General features: G+C 43.9%; 1 protein-coding gene across 1 annotated transcript; it reads left to right on the top strand.

Moving 5' to 3' along the window:
• guca1d (guanylate cyclase activator 1d) lies at positions 1–21,982 on the top strand (the record flags this gene model as incomplete). The annotated part of the gene is made up of 4 exons (XM_079507948.1): positions 1–195; positions 15,470–15,619; positions 20,713–20,800; positions 21,861–21,982. The coding sequence occupies 4 exons, from the start codon at positions 1–3 to the stop codon at positions 21,980–21,982; spliced, it is 555 nt and encodes a 184-aa protein (XP_079364074.1).
• Between the last annotated feature and the right edge of the window lie 632 nt (positions 21,983–22,614).

Raw genomic sequence — 22,614 nt, 5'->3', positions numbered from 1 at the left:
ATGGGTAACCACGGGTCGAACCTGGACGACATCCTGTCGGAGGACATGCACCACTGGTACAACAAGTTCATGCGTGAGTCGCCGTCGGGCCTCATCACGCTGTTCGAGCTCAAGGCCATCCTGGGCCTCAAGGGCATGAACGAGAAAGCCCACAGCTACGTAGACCAGGTGTTCATCACATTCGACCAGGACGGGGTGAGGAACGCATGCTCGCACACACGCAACGCACGCACGCATGCACCGCACGCAACGCATGGCACGCACGCACGCAACACACGCATGCACGCACACACGCACACGCTGTATAGGCCTACACACAAATGTGTGCAGGTGTGCACCACGCGCACTCACGCACCGCACACTCGCCACACATGCACATGCACACACACACTCACACTCATGCACACACACTCTTCCAAGTCCGATCCCGGGCTCCCCCAGAGTCAGTCTCATAGTGTCCTTGAGCAATGTTGCTCCCAATGTGCAGGATATTATTATCATATTGGTGCCTTGCATGATTTATTCCTCCACCATTGGTATGTGTGTGTGTGTGTGTGTGTGTGTGTGTGTGTGTGTGTGTGTGTGTGTGTGTGTGTGTGTGTGTGTGTGTGTGTGTGTGTGTGTGTGGACAACACATTATGGCTAAAATGTATCAGCACATGACTGATAACTGAGATCAAACTTATGTTTGATATCGAGTTGGGAGCCAAGAGGGAGAAGAGTCTAGGACGTGTTGAGCGTTGTTCAGGGTGTTTTAGAGAAGGGAGTATAGTCTGGGACGTGTGGAGGGTTGTCCAGGGTGTTTTAGGGAAGGGAGAAGAGTCTAGGACGTGTGGAGCGTTGTCCAGGGTGTTTTAGAGAAGGGAGAAGAGTCTATGATGTGTGGAGCATTGTCCAGGGTGTTTTAGGGAAGGGAGAAGAGTCTAGGATGTGTGGAGTGTTGTCCAGGGTGTTTTAGGGAAGGGAGAAGAGTCTAGGACGTGTGGAGCGTTGTCCAGGGTGTTTTAGAGAAGGGAGAAGAGTCTAGGACGTGTGGAGCATTGTCCAGACTGTTTTAGAGAAGCGAGAAGAGTCTAGGACGTGTGGAGCGTTGTCCAGGGTGTTTTAGGGAAGGGAGAAGAGTCGGGAACGTGTGGAGCGTTGTCCAGGGTGTTTTAGGGAAGGGAGAAGAGTCTAGGACGTGTGGAGCGTTGTCCAGGGTGTTTTAGGGAAGGCCAGAAGGGTTGTGGGATTGGATCAGTATCAGTCTTTGAAGGTATGGGGGGCATATGCCTTTCAATGCATTGAAACATCAATTCAGTGTTAGCGTACTCGGTGTGGGCTACAAACTGGGAGCAAATGAAGCGATCGTAGTGTAAAGTGTAAATGAGAACTCTTTGGGTGGTTGAAGACCAAGCATTGCTGCATCATTCTGGATCATTTCTATAGGGGCTACAGAGCATGCTGGGAGGCCAGCAGCCATATTGAGAAGAAATTGGGCTTCTTACTTATACACCCTTTGCAGGTGTTTGCACCAGTGATACTATTTACTTGGAAGACCATTGAGAGCAAAGCTCTCTTTTTCAGACCCCCATTTGAAGAGATATGCCAGGGACCCCCATAAGATATGATTTTTACGGCTCTAGCAGTGATTCTCAACCCGTTTCATTTCAAGGACCCCCCAGTTTGACATGCATTAGTCTACGGACCCTCATTGCCATTTCTATCTCTGAGACCCCAATTTATATTGTAAAATAAATGTTAATTGTATTCTCTTAGAGTGTACTACAAATTACAAATGGAACCAAAGGGACCCGTGAGGGTCCATTTCGTTCCATCTGTACACTCTCAGAGTTACAGACCCAATAAGGGCCCATTTGGTCCCAAACTATCATTTAGCTGGGGACCCCCTGGACCTCCTTCAAGGACCCCTAGCTGGGAGTCCCCGGACCCCACTTTAGGAACCACTGCACTGCCCTAAATGTCTCTATGGAGACCAAAATGATCCAGTTTCAGTCAGCCCTGGAGTTTGTTCCATTTGTCTGCATCATGGGGCACACATATGAAAGCTGTCTTTCCTTGTTCACTGTTCATTTGTGGAGTGATAATTCAGTCTAATGTGTGTCTGTGAGCATGTTTCATATCCCATATAGTTGTCACAAATGTGCCACAGTGAGCCAACATGCAACATATCAGCACCCTGACTCTGTTTGACCAGAATGGAACAGAGCCTTCATTAGTATTATTGGTAAGCTGCCTCAATAGAGAGTATGCGCATGCTTAAAGTGAATGGCACATCGAGTGGCAAATCGAGTGGCAAAGCAACAAGCAAAGTGAGTTTAACATTGTTTAATGTTGTTTAATGCAATCAGATAAGACTTTTCTGTGTGGATGTATGGGCTGTCAAGGCCAGAAAGTAGTTTTTGCCACTCGGTAGGCGTCCCTGCATAACTTCCTGGTTTGATGATGATGTCACACGCATACCCTCTATACATCCCTGAGGATAATTGAAGGCCCCACCCACCTCCACAAAATAGTTTTTCCCCCAAAATAAGTCCAAAAGGGTGAAGATCCTCTCAGCACGCACCTTTTCCCCACAGGCTATCATGCTGTTAAATGACAAGGGACAATTAAACCCATTTTGGGCGGGAACCCCTTTTGGTGTTTCAAGCATTCTGTTATACTTTAGCTATTGAAAAATAGCAGATCTACAGGTCTGCTATTTTTGAAAAATCGTAAAAATGCGGCACAAATCTTTGAATAGGTATATATTCTTTCAGAGCGAACGTCAGGCCTAAATAGTGTGCAATAACTTCGGGTACTCTGCATTATGCACTTTCTGGACTGATATTACTGCGTTTTAGGTTTTGTATCATGTTTTAGATAGATAGATTCTTTATTTTTGTGTCATGCACCCAAGCAGTGGCGTGCACAGATAGACACTAGGGGGTTCTTCTTTTTCTTTTTAAAAAATAGCAGACCTACAAGCTCGTAGCGCGCCACTCGGTGGCGCGCTATGAGCTTGTAGATCTGCTATTTTTCAATAGCTAAAGCATAACATAATGCTAACACCAAAAGGGGTTCCCGCCCCAAAATGGATTAAGGCAACCGGCCGGTTCCACGCGCTGCACAAGGTGCCCTTTTTTAACTTGAGCACCTGCCCCTCTAAATGTCTGTGCACGCCACTGGTGCCTAGCCCACATGGACTTATAGGACACACCATACAAATCATTGCGTCAGTATTGCATTGTGTACAAGAAAAAGTTTTTCTTTTCTTTTTTTCTTTTTTACACAAACAAAACATTCTGCCTTTTTCCCACGCTTTGCATAAAAAGTCCTGCTAAAGCAAAAATACCTTTCCTAAAACAAAATTCCAGTTTTTCGTAGTCCTCTAACCAGAAAAAGTGAACACAGATGGTTGTCATTTTACAAAATAATACATGTCTTAGTTCTTCATATAATGGGCAGTAAAACAAAAAATGAATTTAATTTTCAATTTCTTTCAAATCACACAGTAAACATACTCTGTCCTCCTCAGGAGTACCAATGAATCTACCCGTTTCTAAAGCTAATGGTAAGGTCCCAGAATGCAGCTGTGCACAAAAAGATCTGACTTTTGGATACATTTTGTGTAACATAAGGTTCAGGGCCATAATTATTTTTAATGTTCTTAGTTTTGGTTTGTACCATAAATCAACAGCCCAACTCTCCTTATACCCAAGGAACATATAGTTCTGTATCTCATGAATATTACAGCATAGTTTATTTAAATAAATAAATGATGAATTATTCATAAAAAATAAAGACTTTACTTCATTGGCCCAGGGGTAACCATTAGAAATGTCCCAGTTAAAAATATTTTTGGTTAGTCTGTCATCGGACATATTAACAAGTCTATTCCAAAGTCTCAACATCTCACCTTTGTGTCTGATATTTACGGGCATCCATCCCATATCTCCGCTAATGGCCAAGATAGGCGTAAGATTATGAACTCCAAGAAATGACCGTATGGCTCCATTTTGAATTGTGTTACAACTTTCATTGTCCGGAAAACCCCATACACCGGAGGCAAAATCCGAAACAGGGCATACACGAGACTGATATAATTGTGTATATGTATAATATCCTAAATCCTTACAGGCTTTCACCTTATTCAGTACTGACCCCTGCAGGGCTCTACCAGCTGAATCAGAAAGAACCTGAGTGCCTTCCTTGAAGTTCATATGCTCATCTAAAGTGAGGCCAAGATATGTATATGTCTTTGTGTATGTTAATACAGTTCTCCCATGTTACAGTTCTTCTCATGTTTTATTTTATTGGTACCTAAACAGTACATCTAAGTGACATTAATCCAAGTAAGGAAGAGGCTGAATTTCTTTACAATTTGGCTGCTGTGCATTAAGAGCCAATTTGGGAGAAAGGTTGTCATCTATAGAAGTGAACCAAAATGTCCAAACGTATGCAGTATCTGTAAAACTGATACTCATGCACTGGTTGATCGATCCCCGTTCTGGGGTGAAAATCTGGCAAAAAGAAAATGCCCGTCTACAAGCTCCACAACTTATTGCAAAAGGTTGTATAGATCGGATATGTTTGGCGATCTGTAGAGGGAAATACTATAGTGTCCCTAGTCCAGAGCCCTGAGGACAACCCTGGTCAACTGAGTACAGATTGATTGATTGATTCATTCATTCATTCATTAGACGAGGGCTTCAGGTGGTCCTACTCAGTGCACTCTTAAAAGAGAATCACTGTGACCTGATCTGATGACAGAGATATTCTTTTTTTTAAATGTTTTCTTTTGTGGCTTTCGCCTTTATTTTATATTTTTTTATGGAGGGACAGACAGTAGGCTGACAGGAAATGGGGAGAGAGATGGGGGGGGGGGGGGGGTGACATGCAGTCGGGATCGGGAGTCGAACCCACGGCACACTGCCAGACTGGGTTACCAGCCAAGGTGCCTGGACCGCTGAGCCATGGCCCAGGCCATGACAGAGATATTCTTAGACAGCGACGTAAACTGTATGCTCAAGCCAACACGCTCATACGTCAGTTTAATTTCTGCTCTGTTCCAGTGAAAATATCACATTTTAAAGCCTATTGTACTCCGCTGTACACAATGCCCTGATGCCCAAGGGGCAGCTATCCTGCGAAAAATGACAGCTGTGGCCTATAATGACTGCATGAGACTGCTGCTCGAAGCCCCAAGATGCCGTAGTGCAGCAAGTCAAATGTTTGTAGAAATAAATGTACCCACTTGCCCTGCTGTGCTACGAAACCTCATGTATAGATTTATGTGCAGGTTAACAGGCTCTGTGAACAGCATCACTGTAGCCCCTTCCAACCCTGCTAAGAGCTCTGTCAGGCTGTCGTCTATAAGCTGTGGAGCCACTGGCCTTCTAGCCTGTATACAGTACAGAGATAAGTCCCCCTTGCTTGTTTATGTATTGTTTATTTATAGTTTGTTTACTTTTGTGTAGAGATGTCCCGATACGGTATCAGGAAAAGGATCGGATCGGCCCTTATTTGTCATATCGGGTCGTATCGGTATCGGTGAATATGCCAGTCTAACCACCGATCCGACACAGGGGTAAGGGGGTTGACACTATGGCAGGTAAATAAAATGTTGGGGCATCATGTGGAGTTTGCGTTGGAGTTGCCCAAACTGCAAGTGCATATGAGTGAGGAGTCTGCTATAAACACAACATGAGATATATAGCTAGATAGCTATAAAACACAACATGAGATATATAGCTAGATAGCTATAAAACACAACATGAGATATATAGCTAGATAGCTATAAAACACAACATGAGATCACGACACTGGTATCGGTATTCGGTATCGGCTAACACAGAAATTGAGGTATCGGGATCGGATCGGAAGCGAAAAAAGTCTTATCGGGACATCCCTACTTTTGTGTTTCTATGTTTTATGTGTTAACAGTACAGGCAGAGGTTGTGCCAAAAGGATAGCACAACAAATCCCCAGGGGGCTTGTTGGAGTCCCCTGTGAGTGTCTTGAATAAAGTTTGAATTGAGTAGTTTGTTGATGGCATTCTTTCCCGCACCGGAAAGTTTGTTATCCAAAATCCAAATACAACCCAAATAAGTGACCTCTTCTTTACTTGGGTGTTAAATTCATACACATTTTTCAAGCAACTGTAGGCTTCATGTATTCTCGTCAGGCTATATGTGGAGACAGTCACTTTCTATTGGCTCACCGACTAATGGGCTTAGAGGAGAGAGAGCGTTAAGTCAGGCCAACAGCTAACCACTGACCCCGAAGGATTCCTGATCTGTGTGTGTGTGTGTGTGTGTGTGTGTGTGTGTGTGTGTGTGTGTGTGTGCACGAGCGTGCGTGAGTGGGCATGCGTCACTCATCCAGGTGAGGTGACCAGGTACAAGAGGTGACATGTTGGAAGTAGGCTATACGACAACGTCAGGCCTACAATATGACAATATTGACCCATTCTGGACGGGAACCCCTTTTGGTGTTTTAACTAAGCATTATGTTATATACTTTAGCTATTGAAAAATAGCAGATCTACAAGCTCATAGCGCGCCACTCGACGAGCTTGTACTGTATGTCTGCTATTTTTGAAAAATCGTGAAAATGCGGCACAAATCTTTGAATATATATTCTTTCAGAAGAGTTCTTTTTTTAATTCAGGCCAAAATGGGTTAACACATGTTTAACGTATAATTTGATTACTAAACGTTGATGATGCTGATTTAAAGACAAATAATAAAACAGCCTATACTGTTGTACGAGAAAATGTGATGGTCATGGAGGTTTATCTCCAACTCAGACAAGCTTGAGTTTTTAGTACAGTAAATCTGAATACACACTGTTGATGAATGTAGATAGACACGCTGTTACAGTATAGTCAAGTCTAGTCTACTGAAGATGAATGTTTGAATGATGAAGTTTTTCTAAATCCTTTAATTCGAGCCCGAGGTATATTCATAAGGTAACAGTAGCCACTGCTATACTGTACATTGTAATTGTTGTCCATTCACTCCAAAAGCTTTTTACTTCAGAGAGAGAGAGAGAGAGAGAGAGAGGGAGAGAGAGAGAGAGAGAGAGTGAGAGAGAGTGAGTTTAGGGGATAGGCCAACATAATATCTGTAATGGTTTTGCATGTACTCCCATACAGTCCATTTATGATGTAATGAAATGGATCATCAGGTGTCGGTTTGTAACGTTTATAGGCCCATATCTAATCTATGGTAGTGGCTTTCAAACTAGTTTGGGTCTCAGTGCAGTACAGGCCAGGGCACCCTTAAACCTTCATCCTCAGCACCCAGGACATTTTCATTACTTTTCACTAGATAGCATACATGAGTTTAATGTGCATATTGCTATAGTCAGTGATGTGGAAAGTACTCACATGGTTTACTTAGTATCAATAGTATACTTAGTAAAAGTCTGGAATTCCAAATTCACTTGAGCAAAATTACAAAAGTCTTCGTATCAAAATGTAGCCTATATCCTATACGTTAAAGTACCAAAAGTAGAAAGTACTCATTATGCAGAATGTCCCATTCCACACGTTTTCCAACATATGGTGGCAGTGGCTCAGGGGTAGAGTTGGCTGGATGGTAACCTCAAGGTTGCCAGTTCGAACCCTGTGAGCTCCCCCAGAGTTAGTGCCGAAGCGTCCTTGAGCAAGACCCCTAATTGTTCCTGATGTGCAGGTTGGTGCCTTGCATGGCTTCCTCCGCCATCGGTGTGTGAATGTGTGTGTGAATGGGTGAATGTAATGCACAATATATGTAAAGGTGTGTGAATGTGTGTGTGAATGGGTGAATGTAATGCACAATCTATGTAAAGGGCCTTGGATAAAGGCGCTATATAAATGCACCATTTATGAAATGTAGGCCTATAAGAATCTTTTGGAAATTGGAGATGTATAGAAGTTCAAAATGCGCTGGCGCCCTAGCTGGGCTGTCATGGCACCCACTTTGATTTGGGCGGGAACCCCTTTTCGTGTTTTAAGCATTATGTTATACTTTAGCTATTGAGCAGATTTAGCAGATATACTAAATACTAATTTTTGAAAAACTGTGAAAACGTGCTCATTTTTTAACATATATTCTTTCACAGCGAACATTTTTAACTCAAATCTTTGCTTCTGGAACGTCCCTGGAACTACATATTTTCAGATGGGGGTCGGTGGCCAATTACATATCATTCTGGGGGTCCTTGACATGAAAATGTTTGAGAACCACTGATATAGAAACATAGGTTTTTCAGAAAACTGTCAGTGTAGCTCTTCTCACAACATTACGACACAGGTCGGTTCTTTATAAACGGGCATTTATTGGGCATTCTTCTCATCCCTCAGCTGTTCCATGCCGTGAGAACTGTATGTTCACACAAAAATAAACACAATCAACAAAGTGCATCACAATACATAATATTGACCAAATGAAAATACAAAGAAATGCGCAATGTCCATCAAACAAACAACACAACAAATACTAATCTAAATATAGAATACCTCGTTGGCCGCTTGTTGTGTAAAGAGGTTCTCCGTTCTTCTGGAGTTTCATACAGTCTTTAGAATGTCCTTTTGACCTTTAGACGTCTTTCTTACTTTAAAGTTTGTAACACACTAAACTGTGTGTGCTGCTTCCTTCATGCAGACCAGAGTGAGTGAGTGAGACAAAGTTTGTACCACCTGTGTGCAATGCCATGCAATCATGCATCAATCAGTCAATCAATCATGGTCCAGTGTTGCTACTGAGTTGACAGACAGGGAACTTGGTTCTGCCTCAGAAAGTTATCACCACATCATGTTTTACATTTTTAACCTCATATGAAATCAATTATGAACCACATATTTATTGTATGCATCATGATTCATGACATTATGAATTATCCTTTATGAACTTATGACCATGCATTTTAGTATTTTAGCTATTTTAGTATTTTTATAGTAAGCATTTTAATAACACTTACAGTCAGGATTTAGAATGGAGCTCAGGTCTAAATGGGTTAACCCTGTGTTTGTGAGCCTCACTTCAGCTACACTGAAGAAGTTGACGTACGCTGAAATATAAAGTGTTTATAGTAGGGATGCACTGATATATTGGCCGTACATTGTATCGGCATTCAAAAATACAATATCTTTATCAAACTGATTTTTTTAAAAAGATATATTTTTTATTTTCTTTGACGATATTTTATTTTATAATATTTATGTTTGAATGTGATGCTGATGATGCAATCAGTGTTTTCTGGAGAAGCGCTCAACAGAGTTGGAAATATTTTAAAAGGAAATGCTACATTCATGGGTTGACTAACACGTATACAGTACATCAATAAACGTGCATTGTTTATTAGAATTATGGCATCTGCACCTATAATCACAGTTACTGTATAATACAAATATGTGTAAATGCATAGGTATTGTGCATCCCTATAGTTTATAGTAAAGCACTTTGCACTGCATAATATGACATGAAAAGGCCTTTATAAATAAAGTGTATTATTATTATTATTATAGTAAATTTAACGTTTATAGTGGGAGGATGGGGGACGACGACTTTCAAGTGAGGTCACACTGGTGGAGCACAGCGTGTTCATGCAGGGCTGGTGCCGTGCGAGGGTGTTACTGTATGTGCATTTGTGTTGTCTGCGGTAACTATGGTAACCCTCTGTAGCAGAGTACAGTACGTGGCTCAAAGCCCAGCTCTGCAGCCCGATGGCCTCAAAAGTCTAATTTCTCCCCCAGTCCATAGGGATGTCCCTTTGGTCTAGACCCTGGGGGTCCCCGGACCCCACTTTGGGAACCACTGCTCTAGTGGATCTAATTATTGTTCAAAGAGTTTGAATCCTGGGTGTTACACTTTGTACACCTCCATACATCCACACTAGAGCCATGAGACTGCCACTACAGATCCCATAGTTAAAAATCAGCTTTGACCATGTTTAGATCTATTATTACTTTTGCAAAGTTACGGTCAAAATACCTACAGTACCTCAAAGCCAAAAGGTATATTGTCGGGTCCAACGTGTGTGTGTGTGTGTGTGTGTGTGTGTGTGTGTGTGTGTGTGTGTGTGTGTGTGTGTGTGTGTGTGTGTGTGTGTGTGTGTGTGTGTGTGTGTGCGTGCGTGCGTGCGTGCGTGCGTGCGTGCGTGCGTGCGTGCGTGCTTGTGGCTGCAGTGACAATTACAGTGACATTTGGTGGTCAACAATCGCTATGTCCATACTCAGACATACAGACGGTACTCGGAAGGACACACATCTGTCTATTCTCCATATTCAGACCGCAGCCATCTTGCCAGCAAGGTGATACCTCGGTGATACTTCCCATAGACAGCCCATTCATCCTAATTATATTAAACAACATCAAACTCACCAACATTGCAGCTGTAGGGAAAGCTTGAAGTATCCTCTTTCAATCTGTAAAGTGTTTGTTTAATAAAAATCCACCGTAGACATTTTATGAGACTTCGTGTCAATAAATTCCTTGCAGATGATTATTTTCTAAGTATCAGAGTATGGAAGCGCTCGTTATCAGTAAAGCAACCTCCTGCTGCCTCCTGCATTATGTGCACATTCAAAACAGGCCGTTGAGTGATAGTCAACGAGCACTTCCGAACTCCAGCACTTAGAAAAAATCACACCTGTGTGAACTGAGTGGTGCAAGGTCTTATATAGCCTGATCAGCTGTGGTCTGACGTAATGTCAGTGACCATAGTAACCATGCTCATTCTTTTGGGCCCCACGTACAGGTACACACAAACACGGATACAAACAAAGCTGGTTGTTGGAGTGGTTTGCACCACTCAAAAAATCATCTGCAAGGAATTTCTTGACAGGAAGTAGCTCAAAAATGTCTACGGTGGATTTTTGAGTGGTGCAACCACTCCAAGGAACAACAATGTCCGTGTTAACCTATGTGACTACCTATGTGGCTGTGTGACTATGTGACTATGAGTAGCAGTAGGGGCAAAAGTGGCGCTGTTGTGCCAGAAACAGAGAGAGATAGTGCTGCACTGTTGCCTGCTAATGAGAGACAGAGAGAGGGGGGGGGGGGGGGAATTGCACCACTCAGTTCACACGGGTGTGATTTGTATTAAACAAACACTTCACAGATTGAAAGAGGACAATTCAAGCTTTCCCTACAGCTGCAATGTTGGTGATTTTGACGTTGTTTAATATAATTAGAGAGGACCTTTCTGTTTGGATGAATGGGCTGTCTATGGGAAGTATCACCGAGGTATACCACCTTGCTGGCAAGATGGCTGCGGTCTGAATAAAGAGAATTGGAGTGGCTAGCACCATTCAAAAAGCCAGACGGGTACAATATGGAGACAAGAGGCTTCTGGCCAACAGCAAAAAAATGTAATAAAGGTGTTTCTTTATTGTGTGTAACGGCCAAGCTACACCAGGGTTTTCGTAAACGCGCGGCCCGCGTGTGCGTTTTTGAAAATAGGACTGGACCTAAATTAAACCCACGCGCGGGGGTAAACGCGAAAAGCCTGGTGTAGCGTGGCCGTAAGGCCTCACTCACACTGTTGCAACATGCATACAACATTTGTCTTGTGTTGTGCCCCCCCCCCCCCTCCCCCGCATCAAACAAAAACGTTTTGTCAAACCATGTGACTTCCATTGGAAATGCATTGGGGCGGCCATTAAACACGGACAAGACACAAGACAAATGTTGCAACAGTGTGAGTGAGGCCTAAGTAAAAGTAGTGTGCAGCAGCGGGTCCCTCTCCTTACGAGTTATCAACAGTGTGAGTGAGGCCTAAGTAAAAGTAGTGTGCAGCAGCGGGTCCCTCTCCTTACGAGTTATCAACAGTGTGAGTGAGGCCTAAGTAAAAGTAGTGTGCAGCAGCGGGTCCCTCTCCTTACGAGTTATCAAACCCTTTTCACGTCAAGGATCCCCAAAGTAATATAATTTAGAGTAGACACTTTCCCAAATGTGCTCAAATGTGCTGACCTCATCACATTTGTGATGACGGCTATGGCTGTTTTTAGCTCAAGGAGTGTTTTTTGTGCAAAACTAAATGCTTGGAATGGATTCAGAATCATGAAAACCCCCTATAGTTACTGTTTGACAGGTCACATGATGCTACGTTTATCATTTTCGGATCGGAAATACCAACCCATTAAAAGTCAACCCATCAAATATACAGTAAAACTGCCAGGTGACAGACCTTGTGGGCTATTTGTCACAGTGGCGTGCTGCTAACACCCCATAATGCTAACACCCCTTTTGGTGTTAGCATTATGTTATGCTTTAGCTATTGAAAAATAGCAGATCTACAACCTCATAGCGCGGCACCGAGTGCCGCGCTATGAGCTTGTAGGTCTGCTATTTTTTTTTAAATGAGTGAGTGCTACCGATGAGCGCATGTTGTAATGAGATGTTCTGCTAATCTGCTTTATTTGACACACGCACGCACGCACGCACGCAAGTACTCACATTCTTACAATACAGCAATGTAGGAACACTCGTTTACAAGTAATAATAATAATAATAATAATAATCTATATTTATTGTCCTGTAGCGCTAAATTAGGCCATAGCCATGCACTTGCCCAAATGTGATGACCTCATCACATTTGTCATGACGGCTATGGCTGTTTTTATTCCAAGGAGTGTTTTTCGTGCAAAACTAATGCTTGGAATGGATTCAGAATCATAAAACCCCCCTTATAGTTTGACACGTCACATGACACGTCACATGACACGTCACATGCTATACAGAAAGCATAATGACGTTTTGAAATGTTTTGCCTTAACCCCTGAATTTACCATGATCCACAAATTATTTCATTTACAATTTTGAATATGTTATTTGGATGACCCTATAAGGATCATACAAAACTTGACTTGACTTACTATTGCTATTTAATTTGGGTCACGCCCCTTTTTAGCTTAGATTGACTGACCTAATAGGCTTGCAAGAGTCGGCTGTCTGCAAAGAGTTTGTCATGGAAGATAATCAGCCTCCTTGCAGAGGGTTAGGTTACAAGTTTCATCTACTAAATACATTAAATTCATCATCATCATTTTGACCCTAACCCTCGAGATCATGGATTCCACAATGCCACGCCAGACTTTCCGGTCCTTCATTAAATGAATTAATTATTACATGAAATGAATCAATACCACAATGGTTGCTATATGATTTTTGTTCCACCACAAGAGGAGGGGGAGATGAGACAGCTTCAATGAATGTCCTATGGAAGTCACATCGTTTTGAAGAGGCTACCTTGTCTCATGGCTGAGCTTTTGCCCTCCCCCTCCCCCTAGCGTTGTCCAGGGTGGGGACGAAAAGTCTAGGACGTGTGGAGCATTGTCCAGGGTGTTTTAGGGAAGGGAGAAGAGTGTAGGACGTGTGGAGCGTTGTCCAGGGTGTTTTAGGGAAGGGAGAAGAGTGTAGGACATGTGGAGCATTGTCCAGGGTGTTTTAGGGAAGGGAGAAGAGTCTAGGACGTGTGGAGCGTTGTCCAGGGTGTTTTAGGGAAGGGAGAAGAGTGTAGGACGTGTGGAGCGTTGTCCAGGGTGTTTTAAGGAAGGGAGAAGAGTCTGGGATGTGTGGAGCGTTGTCCAGGGTATTTTAGAGAAGGGAGAAGAGTCTAGGACGTGTGGAGCGTTGTCCAGGGTGTTTTAGGGAGGGGAGAAGAGTCTAGGACGTGTGGAGCGTTGTCCAGGGTGTTTTAGGGAAGGGAGAAGAGTCTAGGACGTGTGGAGCGTTGTCCAAGGTGTTTTAAGGGAAGGGAGAAGAGTGTAGGACGTGTGGAGCGTTGTCCAGGGTGTTTTAGAGAAGGGAGAAGAGTCTAGGACGTGTGGAGCGTTGTCCAGGGTGTTTTAGAGAAGGGCGAAGAGTCTAGGACGTGTGGAGCATTGTCCAGGGTGTTTTAGGCACGCACACACACACACACACACACACACACACACACACACACACACACACACACACACACACACACACACACACACACACACACACACACACACACACACACACACACACACACACACACACACACACACACAAACACACACACACACACACACACCTAGGAGAACCAGACAGACAGACAGACATACAGTGTGCGTGTGTGCGTGTGCGTGTGTGTGTGTGTGTGTGTGTGTGTGTGTGTGTGTGTGTGTGTGTGTGTGTGTGTGTGTCATGATAAGCAGCTTACAGCCCCAGAGATCTTAGAGTTGACACAAAGATCTCTGAGCCTGCAGGATGACTGCTGTGTCACTGAGGACACTGACTCTGTACTTTTACTTAATCATCAATATACCTGCAATATAGAAATACCTACAGTATATAGAAAGGCCTGTGTGGCCTTTATCAGCGCTATAACGCTGACGAAGGCCACACAGGCCGAAACGCGTTCGTTATCAACGTCAGAGGTAAATATATTCATATGAAAAGGACATACATAATGAGTGCTGGCATTTTCTTCATTTCAACCTGTATATTCGAGCCTTGCACCGTAAGGATTTTATTCTAACCTGGAGTGTTGCGGGTTGTCTGCTTCGGCAGAACTTTCTAACTATAACAACATGACAGTGACTGTATTGTAACTCTATTAAAACAACACTGACTATATATGTGACTAAATTTGACTGAGGGACTGCCATTGGATTATTTTTAATTTTCGTTTTTTCCATGTCATATGAAAGCAGGGAATCATAGCTTAAAATTGACATATTGGTTGTTCAGTTCGACACCAGTTTTGGTACCAGATATGGCTTATAGAGTAATGTCTTGCAGAGAAACAGCGAGTTGAGAAAACAGGCTTGAAAGGTTCACTTCTGTGGACTCTAACATTAACACCTATAGCTACATGTAACGTGTATTAAGCATTTATTTCATATTTACATGTCGATTTCAGCTCTGACACTTATTTCAGACATGCTCTAGTATGTGAAGAGTCTGCCTGTGCTATAAACCCGTTTTTGGAAAAAAAAAAAGTTTTTCTCCTCTGGTGAAAAGCTGGAATTTGCGCGATGGCAGTCTCTCAGTCAAATCTGGTCACATATTGTAACTCTACATGAGTGTATTCTCAGTAAGAAGCTGGTTCAAATGACTGAGATGTACCATCTCAGTCGTTTGAACCCTTGGCTCTTTGTGTTTATGCAACCGTTTCTTTCTCCTTTTTTTCCTCAAACCACCTGTTCCTTTTCTAAAATAACACAGTGGAAACAAGCTATTGAGCTTCCTTGTGTCTGTGTGGTGTAAATTACGCGCACACGCACGCACGCACGCACACACAACCACAAACACACACAGAATGTGTTTATTGACCTCATTTGTATTAACCTCTCTCTGTCTCTGTCTCTGTCTCTGTCTCTGTCTCTGTCTCTGTCTCTGTCTCTGTCTCTGTCTCTCTCTCTCTCTCTCTCTCTCTGTCTCTCTCTCTCTCTCTGTCTCTCTCTCTCTCTCTCTCTCTCTCTCTCTCTCTCTCTCTCTCTCTCTCTCTGTCTCTGTCTCTCTCTCTCCAGGATGGCTACATAGACTTCGTCCAGTACATAGCAGCGGTCAGTCTCATGCTGAAAGGGGAGATCAACCAGAAGTTAAAGTGGTATTTCAAACTGTTCGATCAGGACGGCAACGGCAAGATCGACAAGGAGGAGCTGGAGACCATTTTCACGGTAAAACTCATACTCAAACTTGATGTTTTTGAGGGGCGTTAGCCCCTCTTATGTCCAGCTTTGAGTGTGCGTGTGTAAACACAAAAACCTTGTCCTAACAAACATTGAATCCCATTTGATAATAGACGGCCAGTTTTGAGTGTTTCTACCAACGCGAACATTAAATGCCATTGACAATGAATGACTCTACCATACAGATGGTTTGAGTTATTTTGGGCGGGAACCCCTTTTGGTGTTTTAACCATTGTGTTATACTTTAGCCATTTAAAAATAGCAGATCTACAAGCTCATAGCACGCCACCGAGTGGCGCGCTACAGGCTTGTAGGTCTGCTATTTTTGAAACATCGTGAAAATGTGGCACAAATCTTCGAATATATATTTCAGAGCGAACATGTTTAACTAAAATATTGGCTTCTGGGGGAGGGTCCCTGGAACTACATATTTTGAGATGGGGGTCCGTGGCCCAATAGAGATCATTCTGGGGGTCCTTGACATGAAAAAGGTTGAGCACCACTGACATAGAAACATGGGTTTTTCAGAAAAATGTTAGGATTTAGAAGCCTTTTTTTTATCGACCTCAGTCCAAAATGGGTTAACATACTATACCAGTGGTTCCCAAAGTGGGGTCCGGGGACCCCCAGGGGTCCCTGAGGGAGTTCCAGGGGGGACCCCAACTAAATGATAGTTTGGAACCAAATGGACCCTTATGGGTCTGTAACTCAGAGAGTGTACAAATGTTTACACATTTGTACACTCTCAGAGTTAGATTAACATTGATTTTACAATATGAATTGGGGGTCCCATAGATAGAAATGCCATTAAATGGGGGGTAGGTAGACTAATATGCATGTCAAACTGGGGGTCCTTGAAATTAAAATGGTTGAATCACTGGCGAATATTTTCTAATGGGGGTCTGCGGGCTAATGAGTGTCAATTTGGGGGGTCCTTGACATGAAAAAGTTTGGGAACCACTGTTCTATACCATACAGATTGGACAAAATTACACTTTATTCACTACAATAATACAGATTTAAAATATTGCAATAGAACCAGCAGGTCAGTCTGGGTGAAACAGGTGTTCTCTGGGCTAATGAGTGCACAGAGAGCACCGCTCCTAATTAGTTTAATTAACATTAATTACATTAATTGTGGGATTATGGCTGACTTTAGACTAATCGCTGGATGAGCTCATCCAATCAGCTTCCAGGGAGGAGGGACAAGCCGCTAGCGTGTAACGAGCTGATTGGTGGACAGTGGAATGTCCTCATTGGTGTGACCTAGCTTCCTGGAGCACGAGAGACAGCCATTCAACATTTAGGCCTGATGTCGAAATAAAAAAAACGTTCGCTCTGAAAGAATATATATATTCAAAGATTTGTGCCGCATTTTTACGATTTTTCAAAAATAGCAGACCTACAAGCTCGTAGCGCGCCACTCGGTGGAGATCTCTGTATCTTCTGTCTGTGTCCCACATGGAGATCTCTGTATCTGTCTGTCTGTGTCCCACATGGAGATCTCTGTATCTGTCTGTCTGTGTCCCACATGGAGATCTCTGTATCTGTCTGTCTGTGTCCCACATGGAGATCTCTGTATCTGTCTGTCTGTCTGTCTGTCTCCCACATGGAGATCTCTGTATCTGTCTGTCTGTGTCCCACATGGAGATCTCTGTCTGTCTGTGTCCCACATGGAGATCTCTGTCTGTCTGTGTCCCACATGGATATCTCTGTCTGTCTGTGTCCCACATGGAGATCTCTGTATCTGTCTGTCTGTGTCCCACATGGAGATCTCTGTATCTGTCTGTCTGTGTCCCACATGGAGATCTCTGTATCTGTGTCTGTGTCCCACATGGAGATCTCTGTATCTGTCTGTCTGTGTCCCACATGGAGATCTCTGTATCTGTCTGTCTGTGTCCCACATGGAGATCTCTGTATCTGTCTGTCTGTGTCCCACATGGAGATCTCTGTATCTGTCTGTCTGTCTGTCTCCCACATGGAGATCTCTGTATCTGTCTGTCTGTGTCCCACATGGAGATCTCTGTCTGTCTGTGTCCCACATGGAGATCTCTGTCTGTCTGTGTCCCACATGGAGATCTCTGTCTGTCTGTGTCCCACATGGAGATCTCTGTATCTGTCTGTCTGTGTCCCACATGGAGATCTCTGTATCTGTCTGTCTGTGTCCCACATGGAGATCTCTGTATCTGTGTCTGTGTCCCACATGGAGATCTCTGTATCTGTCTGTCTGTGTCCCACATGGAGATCTCTGTATCTGTCTGTCTGTGTCCCACATGGAGATCTCTGTATCTGTCTGTCTGTGTCCCACATGGAGATCTCTGTATCTGTCTGTCTGTGTCCCACATGGAGATCTCTGTATCTGTGTCTGTGTCCCACATGGAGATGTCTGTATCTGTCTGTCTGTGTCCCACATGGAGATCTCTGTATCTGTCTGTCTGTGTCCCACATGGAGATCTCTGTATCTGTCTGTCTGTGTCCCACATGGAGATCTCTGTATCTGTCTGTCTGTGTCCCACATGGAGATCTCTGTATCTGTGTCCCACATGGAGATCTCTGTATCTGTCTGTCTGTGTCCCACATGGAGATCTCTGTATCTGTCTGTCTGTGTCCCACATGGAGATCTCTGTATCTGTCTGTCTGTGTCCCACATGGAGATCTCTGTATCTGTGTCTGTGTCCCACATGGAGATCTCTGTATCTGTGTCTGTGTCCCACATGGAGATCTCTGTATCTGTCTGTCTGTGTCCCACATGGAGATCTCTGTATCTGTCTGTCTGTGTCCCACATGGAGATCTCTGTATCTGTCTGTCTGTCTGTGTCCCACATGGAGATCTCTGTATCTGTCTGTCTGTGTCCCACATGGAGATCTCTGTATCTGTCTGTCTGTGTCCCACATGGAGATCTCTGTATCTGTGTCTGTGTCCCACATGGAGATCTCTGTATCTGTCTGTCTGTGTCCCACATGGAGATCTCTGTATCTGTCTGTCTGTGTCCCACATGGAGATCTCTGTATCTGTGTCTGTGTCCCACATGGAGATCTCTGTATCTGTGTCTGTGTCCCACATGGAGATCTCTGTGTCTGTCTGTCTGTGTCCCACATGGAGATCTCTGTATCTGTCTGTCTGTCTGTCTGTGTCCCACATGGAGATCTCTGTATCTGTGTCTGTGTCCCACATGGAGATCTCTGTATCTGTGTCTGTGTCCCACATGGAGATCTCTGTATCTGTGTCTGTGTCCCACATGGAGATCTCTGTATCTGTGTCTGTGTCCCACATGGAGATCTCTGTGTCTGTCTGTCTGTGTCCCACATGGAGATCTCTGTATCTGTCTGTCTGTCTGTCTGTGTCCCACATGGAGATCTCTGTATCTGTGTCTGTGTCCCACATGGAGATCTCTGTATCTGTGTCTGTGTCCCACATGGAGATCTCTGTATCTGTGTCTGTGTCCCACATGGAGATCTCTGTATCTGTGTCTGTGTCCCACATGGAGATCTCTGTATCTGTGTCTGTGTCCCACATGGAGATCTCTGTATCTGTCTGTCTGTGTCCCACATGGAGATCTCTGTATCTGTGTCTGTGTCCCACATGGAGATCTCTGTATCTGTGTCTGTGTCCCACATGGAGATCTCTGTATCTGTCTGTCTGTGTCCCACATGGAGATCTCTGTATCTGTGTCTGTGTCCCACATGGAGATCTCTGTATCTGTGTCTGTGTCCCACATGGAGATCTCTGTATCTGTCTGTCTGTGTCCCACATGGAGATCTCTGTATCTGTGTCTGTGTCCCACATGGAGATCTCTGTATCTGTCTGTCTGTCTGTGTCCCACATGGAGATCTCTGTATCTGTATCTGTGTCCCACATGGAGATCTCTGTATCTGTCTGTGAAGGAAGTAAAGAAGATCGATGTCACGGTGCGACTCAAGACAAGTAATATAGGACCCAAAATGCTGAACAGACAGGCAGGAGCAGAGAACGTCAAATTAAAGTATTTATTATACTGACATAACGGGAACAGAACACCATAACAACATCTATAGTCAAGCAGGGAACACAAGGAACTGAGGGTTTAAGTAGACAGGGATCACAATACACAGGTGGACAGAACAAACAATCAACACTGGGATTGGCTAGGAGACCAACAGGACACAGGTGGAGAAAACTAGTAATCACAGGAAACAGTAACTAGGGAAAACAGGAAACACTAGGACATCACTACACATTAAAAGTGTGCAACAGACTGATATCGTGACAATCGAGGCCCGATTTTCTTTCCAATATGGCTGCTGTTTTAGTCTTAGTCGACTAAATGTCATGAGATTTTAGTCGACTAAATGTACAGTTGATTTAGTCGACTACAATGTATTTTGGCGGGCCTTGATGACTGATTTCACACTTGCTGAAAATAGCAGATCTACAAGCTCGCGCTCGTGCTGCGACACGTTGTGAGCTTGTAGATCGGCTATTTTCAGCATGCAACAAAGTGTAACATGACTTATACTGGATCTCTTGTCCACTATAGTCCCTTCCTAACATTTTAGTTTTTATTTGTTGACAAAATCGACAGTATATTAGTCTTAGTTTTAGTCATCATGGCTTTAGTTTCCATTTAGTTTTCGTCAGTGAAAAAAGGTAGTCGACGAACATTTTTCGTCATAGTATTAGTCGACGAAAACAACACTGGCTCAAGTTGAACTGAATTCAAAGTATTCATATAGGATGGAGCACCTAGCTGGCTGGTTCTGACTACTCCTCCCACAGCTGCCTATGGGTGCGTTCGGAAAGGCGCACCGGGAATGTGGTCAGTTTGTTGAGTGTGGTGGGCGGTGACGTCACAGAGTGCGTTCAGTGTGCCTTATTTACGAACGACCACAGCTGTGACGCATTCACACCGGACAGCCCCAGCTACAGTGTACAGCTGCTGGCGGCCATTGTGGACATGCTCACGATCAGCTGCATTTCAATGCTATTATGTCACTGCTATTTTATCCTATTTATTCCTATTTATTCTGTCTGTCTGTCTGTCTGTCTGTCTGTCTGTCTGTCTGTCTGTCTGTCTGTCTGTCTGTCTGTCTGTCTGTCTCAGGCTATCCAGGACATCACGCGGAACAGAGACATCGATCCAGAGGAGATTGTCTCTCTTATATTTGAAAGGATTGATGTAAATGGAGAAGGTGAGGAAGGCCATTATATATTATTGTCGCATTTACTATGAAAACATGCATTTCTCGTCAGTCAGTCAGTCAGTTAGTTAGTTAGTCACCCCCATATATGGTCATGCCTTGTGACATCACGTGATGTCATCAATATTAACCCATTTAGGCCTGACGTTGAAATAAAAAAAACGTTTGCTCTGAAAGAAGAATATATATTCAAAGATCTGTGCCGCATTTTTACGATTTTTCAAAAATAGCAGACCTACAAGCTTGTAGCGCGCCACTCGGTGGCGCGCTATGAGCTTGTAGATCTGCTATTTTTCAATAGCTAAAGTATAGCATAATGCTTAGTTAAAACACCAAAAGGGGTTCCCGCCCAGAATGGGTTAAGTCCATATATGGAGATCCCTGATGTCATCAATATTGGCCAGCAACTCTACATCTGACCTCAAACCTCAAACCCTTAGATCTCCATATATGGAGCTGTTCAAATGTTGATCCTTCCCCGTCCGTCCTTCCTCTTCGATGTCTCCCTTTTGACTGAGGCCTGTCCATTCAAACTCTAGACGGGCCTGCCCCAAAGTTATTAGTGCAGCCGTGCCTGGCAGCCGGCGAAAACTAGAGTTCTCAACAGGCCCGGAAATTAAGACCTGGCCCCATACCTGGGCCCTCGTCAAACCCTGTACACTCAAGCTGAGCTTGTAGATCGGTCTTGTAGATCTTCAGTCTGTAGTTTTAGTTGACTAAAATCTATATGGTGTTTAGTCGACTAAAACTAGACTAAAAGTAAAACATTTCAAATAACAGCTAACAGCGGATAAAATAGAAGTGTCTATTTGTACGTCTCTAAATGTTTTGATGAGTTGAACAAGGTGGACCCTCTTGTAAACAATGCTTTATTGGGTCGTCCACTCACAGTTAACAGTCTTTGTATTGAGTTTGTGCTTGAAATGTACTGTAATTCTGCAAACTGTTAATACATATTTCAATCAATCAATCAATCAATCAATAAATCAGCCTATATAAACCTTGTGCTCCTCATGGTGAGCTGACCTTTGACCTTGTGCTCCCCGTGCAGGTGAGCTGACCTTGGAGGAGTTCATCGAGGGCGCCAAGGACCACACGGACATCATGGACATGTTGAAGAACCTGATGGACCTCACGCCCGTGCTGGTCATCATCGTGGAGGGACGCGAGTGAACCCCACGCACGCACGGCAGATAAAACAGACTAGTACGAAACGCCGTCCACACTCTGCCACGATGCACTGTCAACTTGTAGATCTGAGCTTTGTCGGAGCACGGCATGCAACCGCAAGTCTAAGAAAAGGGGTAAAAAAAGAAGCAGGCATTACTCTGGCAAGGACCCAGAGTAATGCCTGTCGGACTGTCCCATGGGGAGCGACCCGTACAGACTGTTATAACAGACGTCAGACTGTCCCATGGGGAGCGACCCGTACAGACTGTTATAACAGACGTCAGACTGTCCCATGGGGAGCGACCCGTACAGACTGTTATAACAGACGTCAGACTGTCCCATGGGGAGCGACCCGTACAGACTGTTATAACAGAAGTCGGGGACGTGTAGTGACCGGGACCTGCTGGTTCGTGAAGTCCCATTTTGAAGCCTATATAGTTTGGCATTTTATTGGCATTTTTATTTTCTTTCTTTTTATCGTCACCGTCATGGATTTTACAGAAGTGACCAAGAGGAGGGTGGAGCGGGGCAACACCTGTAGGCATTGTACTTCACCCCGATCGCAGTGGTGCTGGAAGACTTGTCAACCGTCACATAGCCATGTCCAATCGTAAGGGGTTTATTGTCTATTTTTT

Source organism: Electrona antarctica (assembly GCF_951216825.1).
Source record: "Electrona antarctica genome assembly, chromosome: 8".
In the NCBI taxonomy this organism is placed as follows: Eukaryota; Metazoa; Chordata; class Actinopteri; order Myctophiformes; family Myctophidae; genus Electrona; species Electrona antarctica.
Note: the sequence above shows the minus strand (reverse complement) of the source record. Positions and strands in the feature narration are given on the sequence as shown.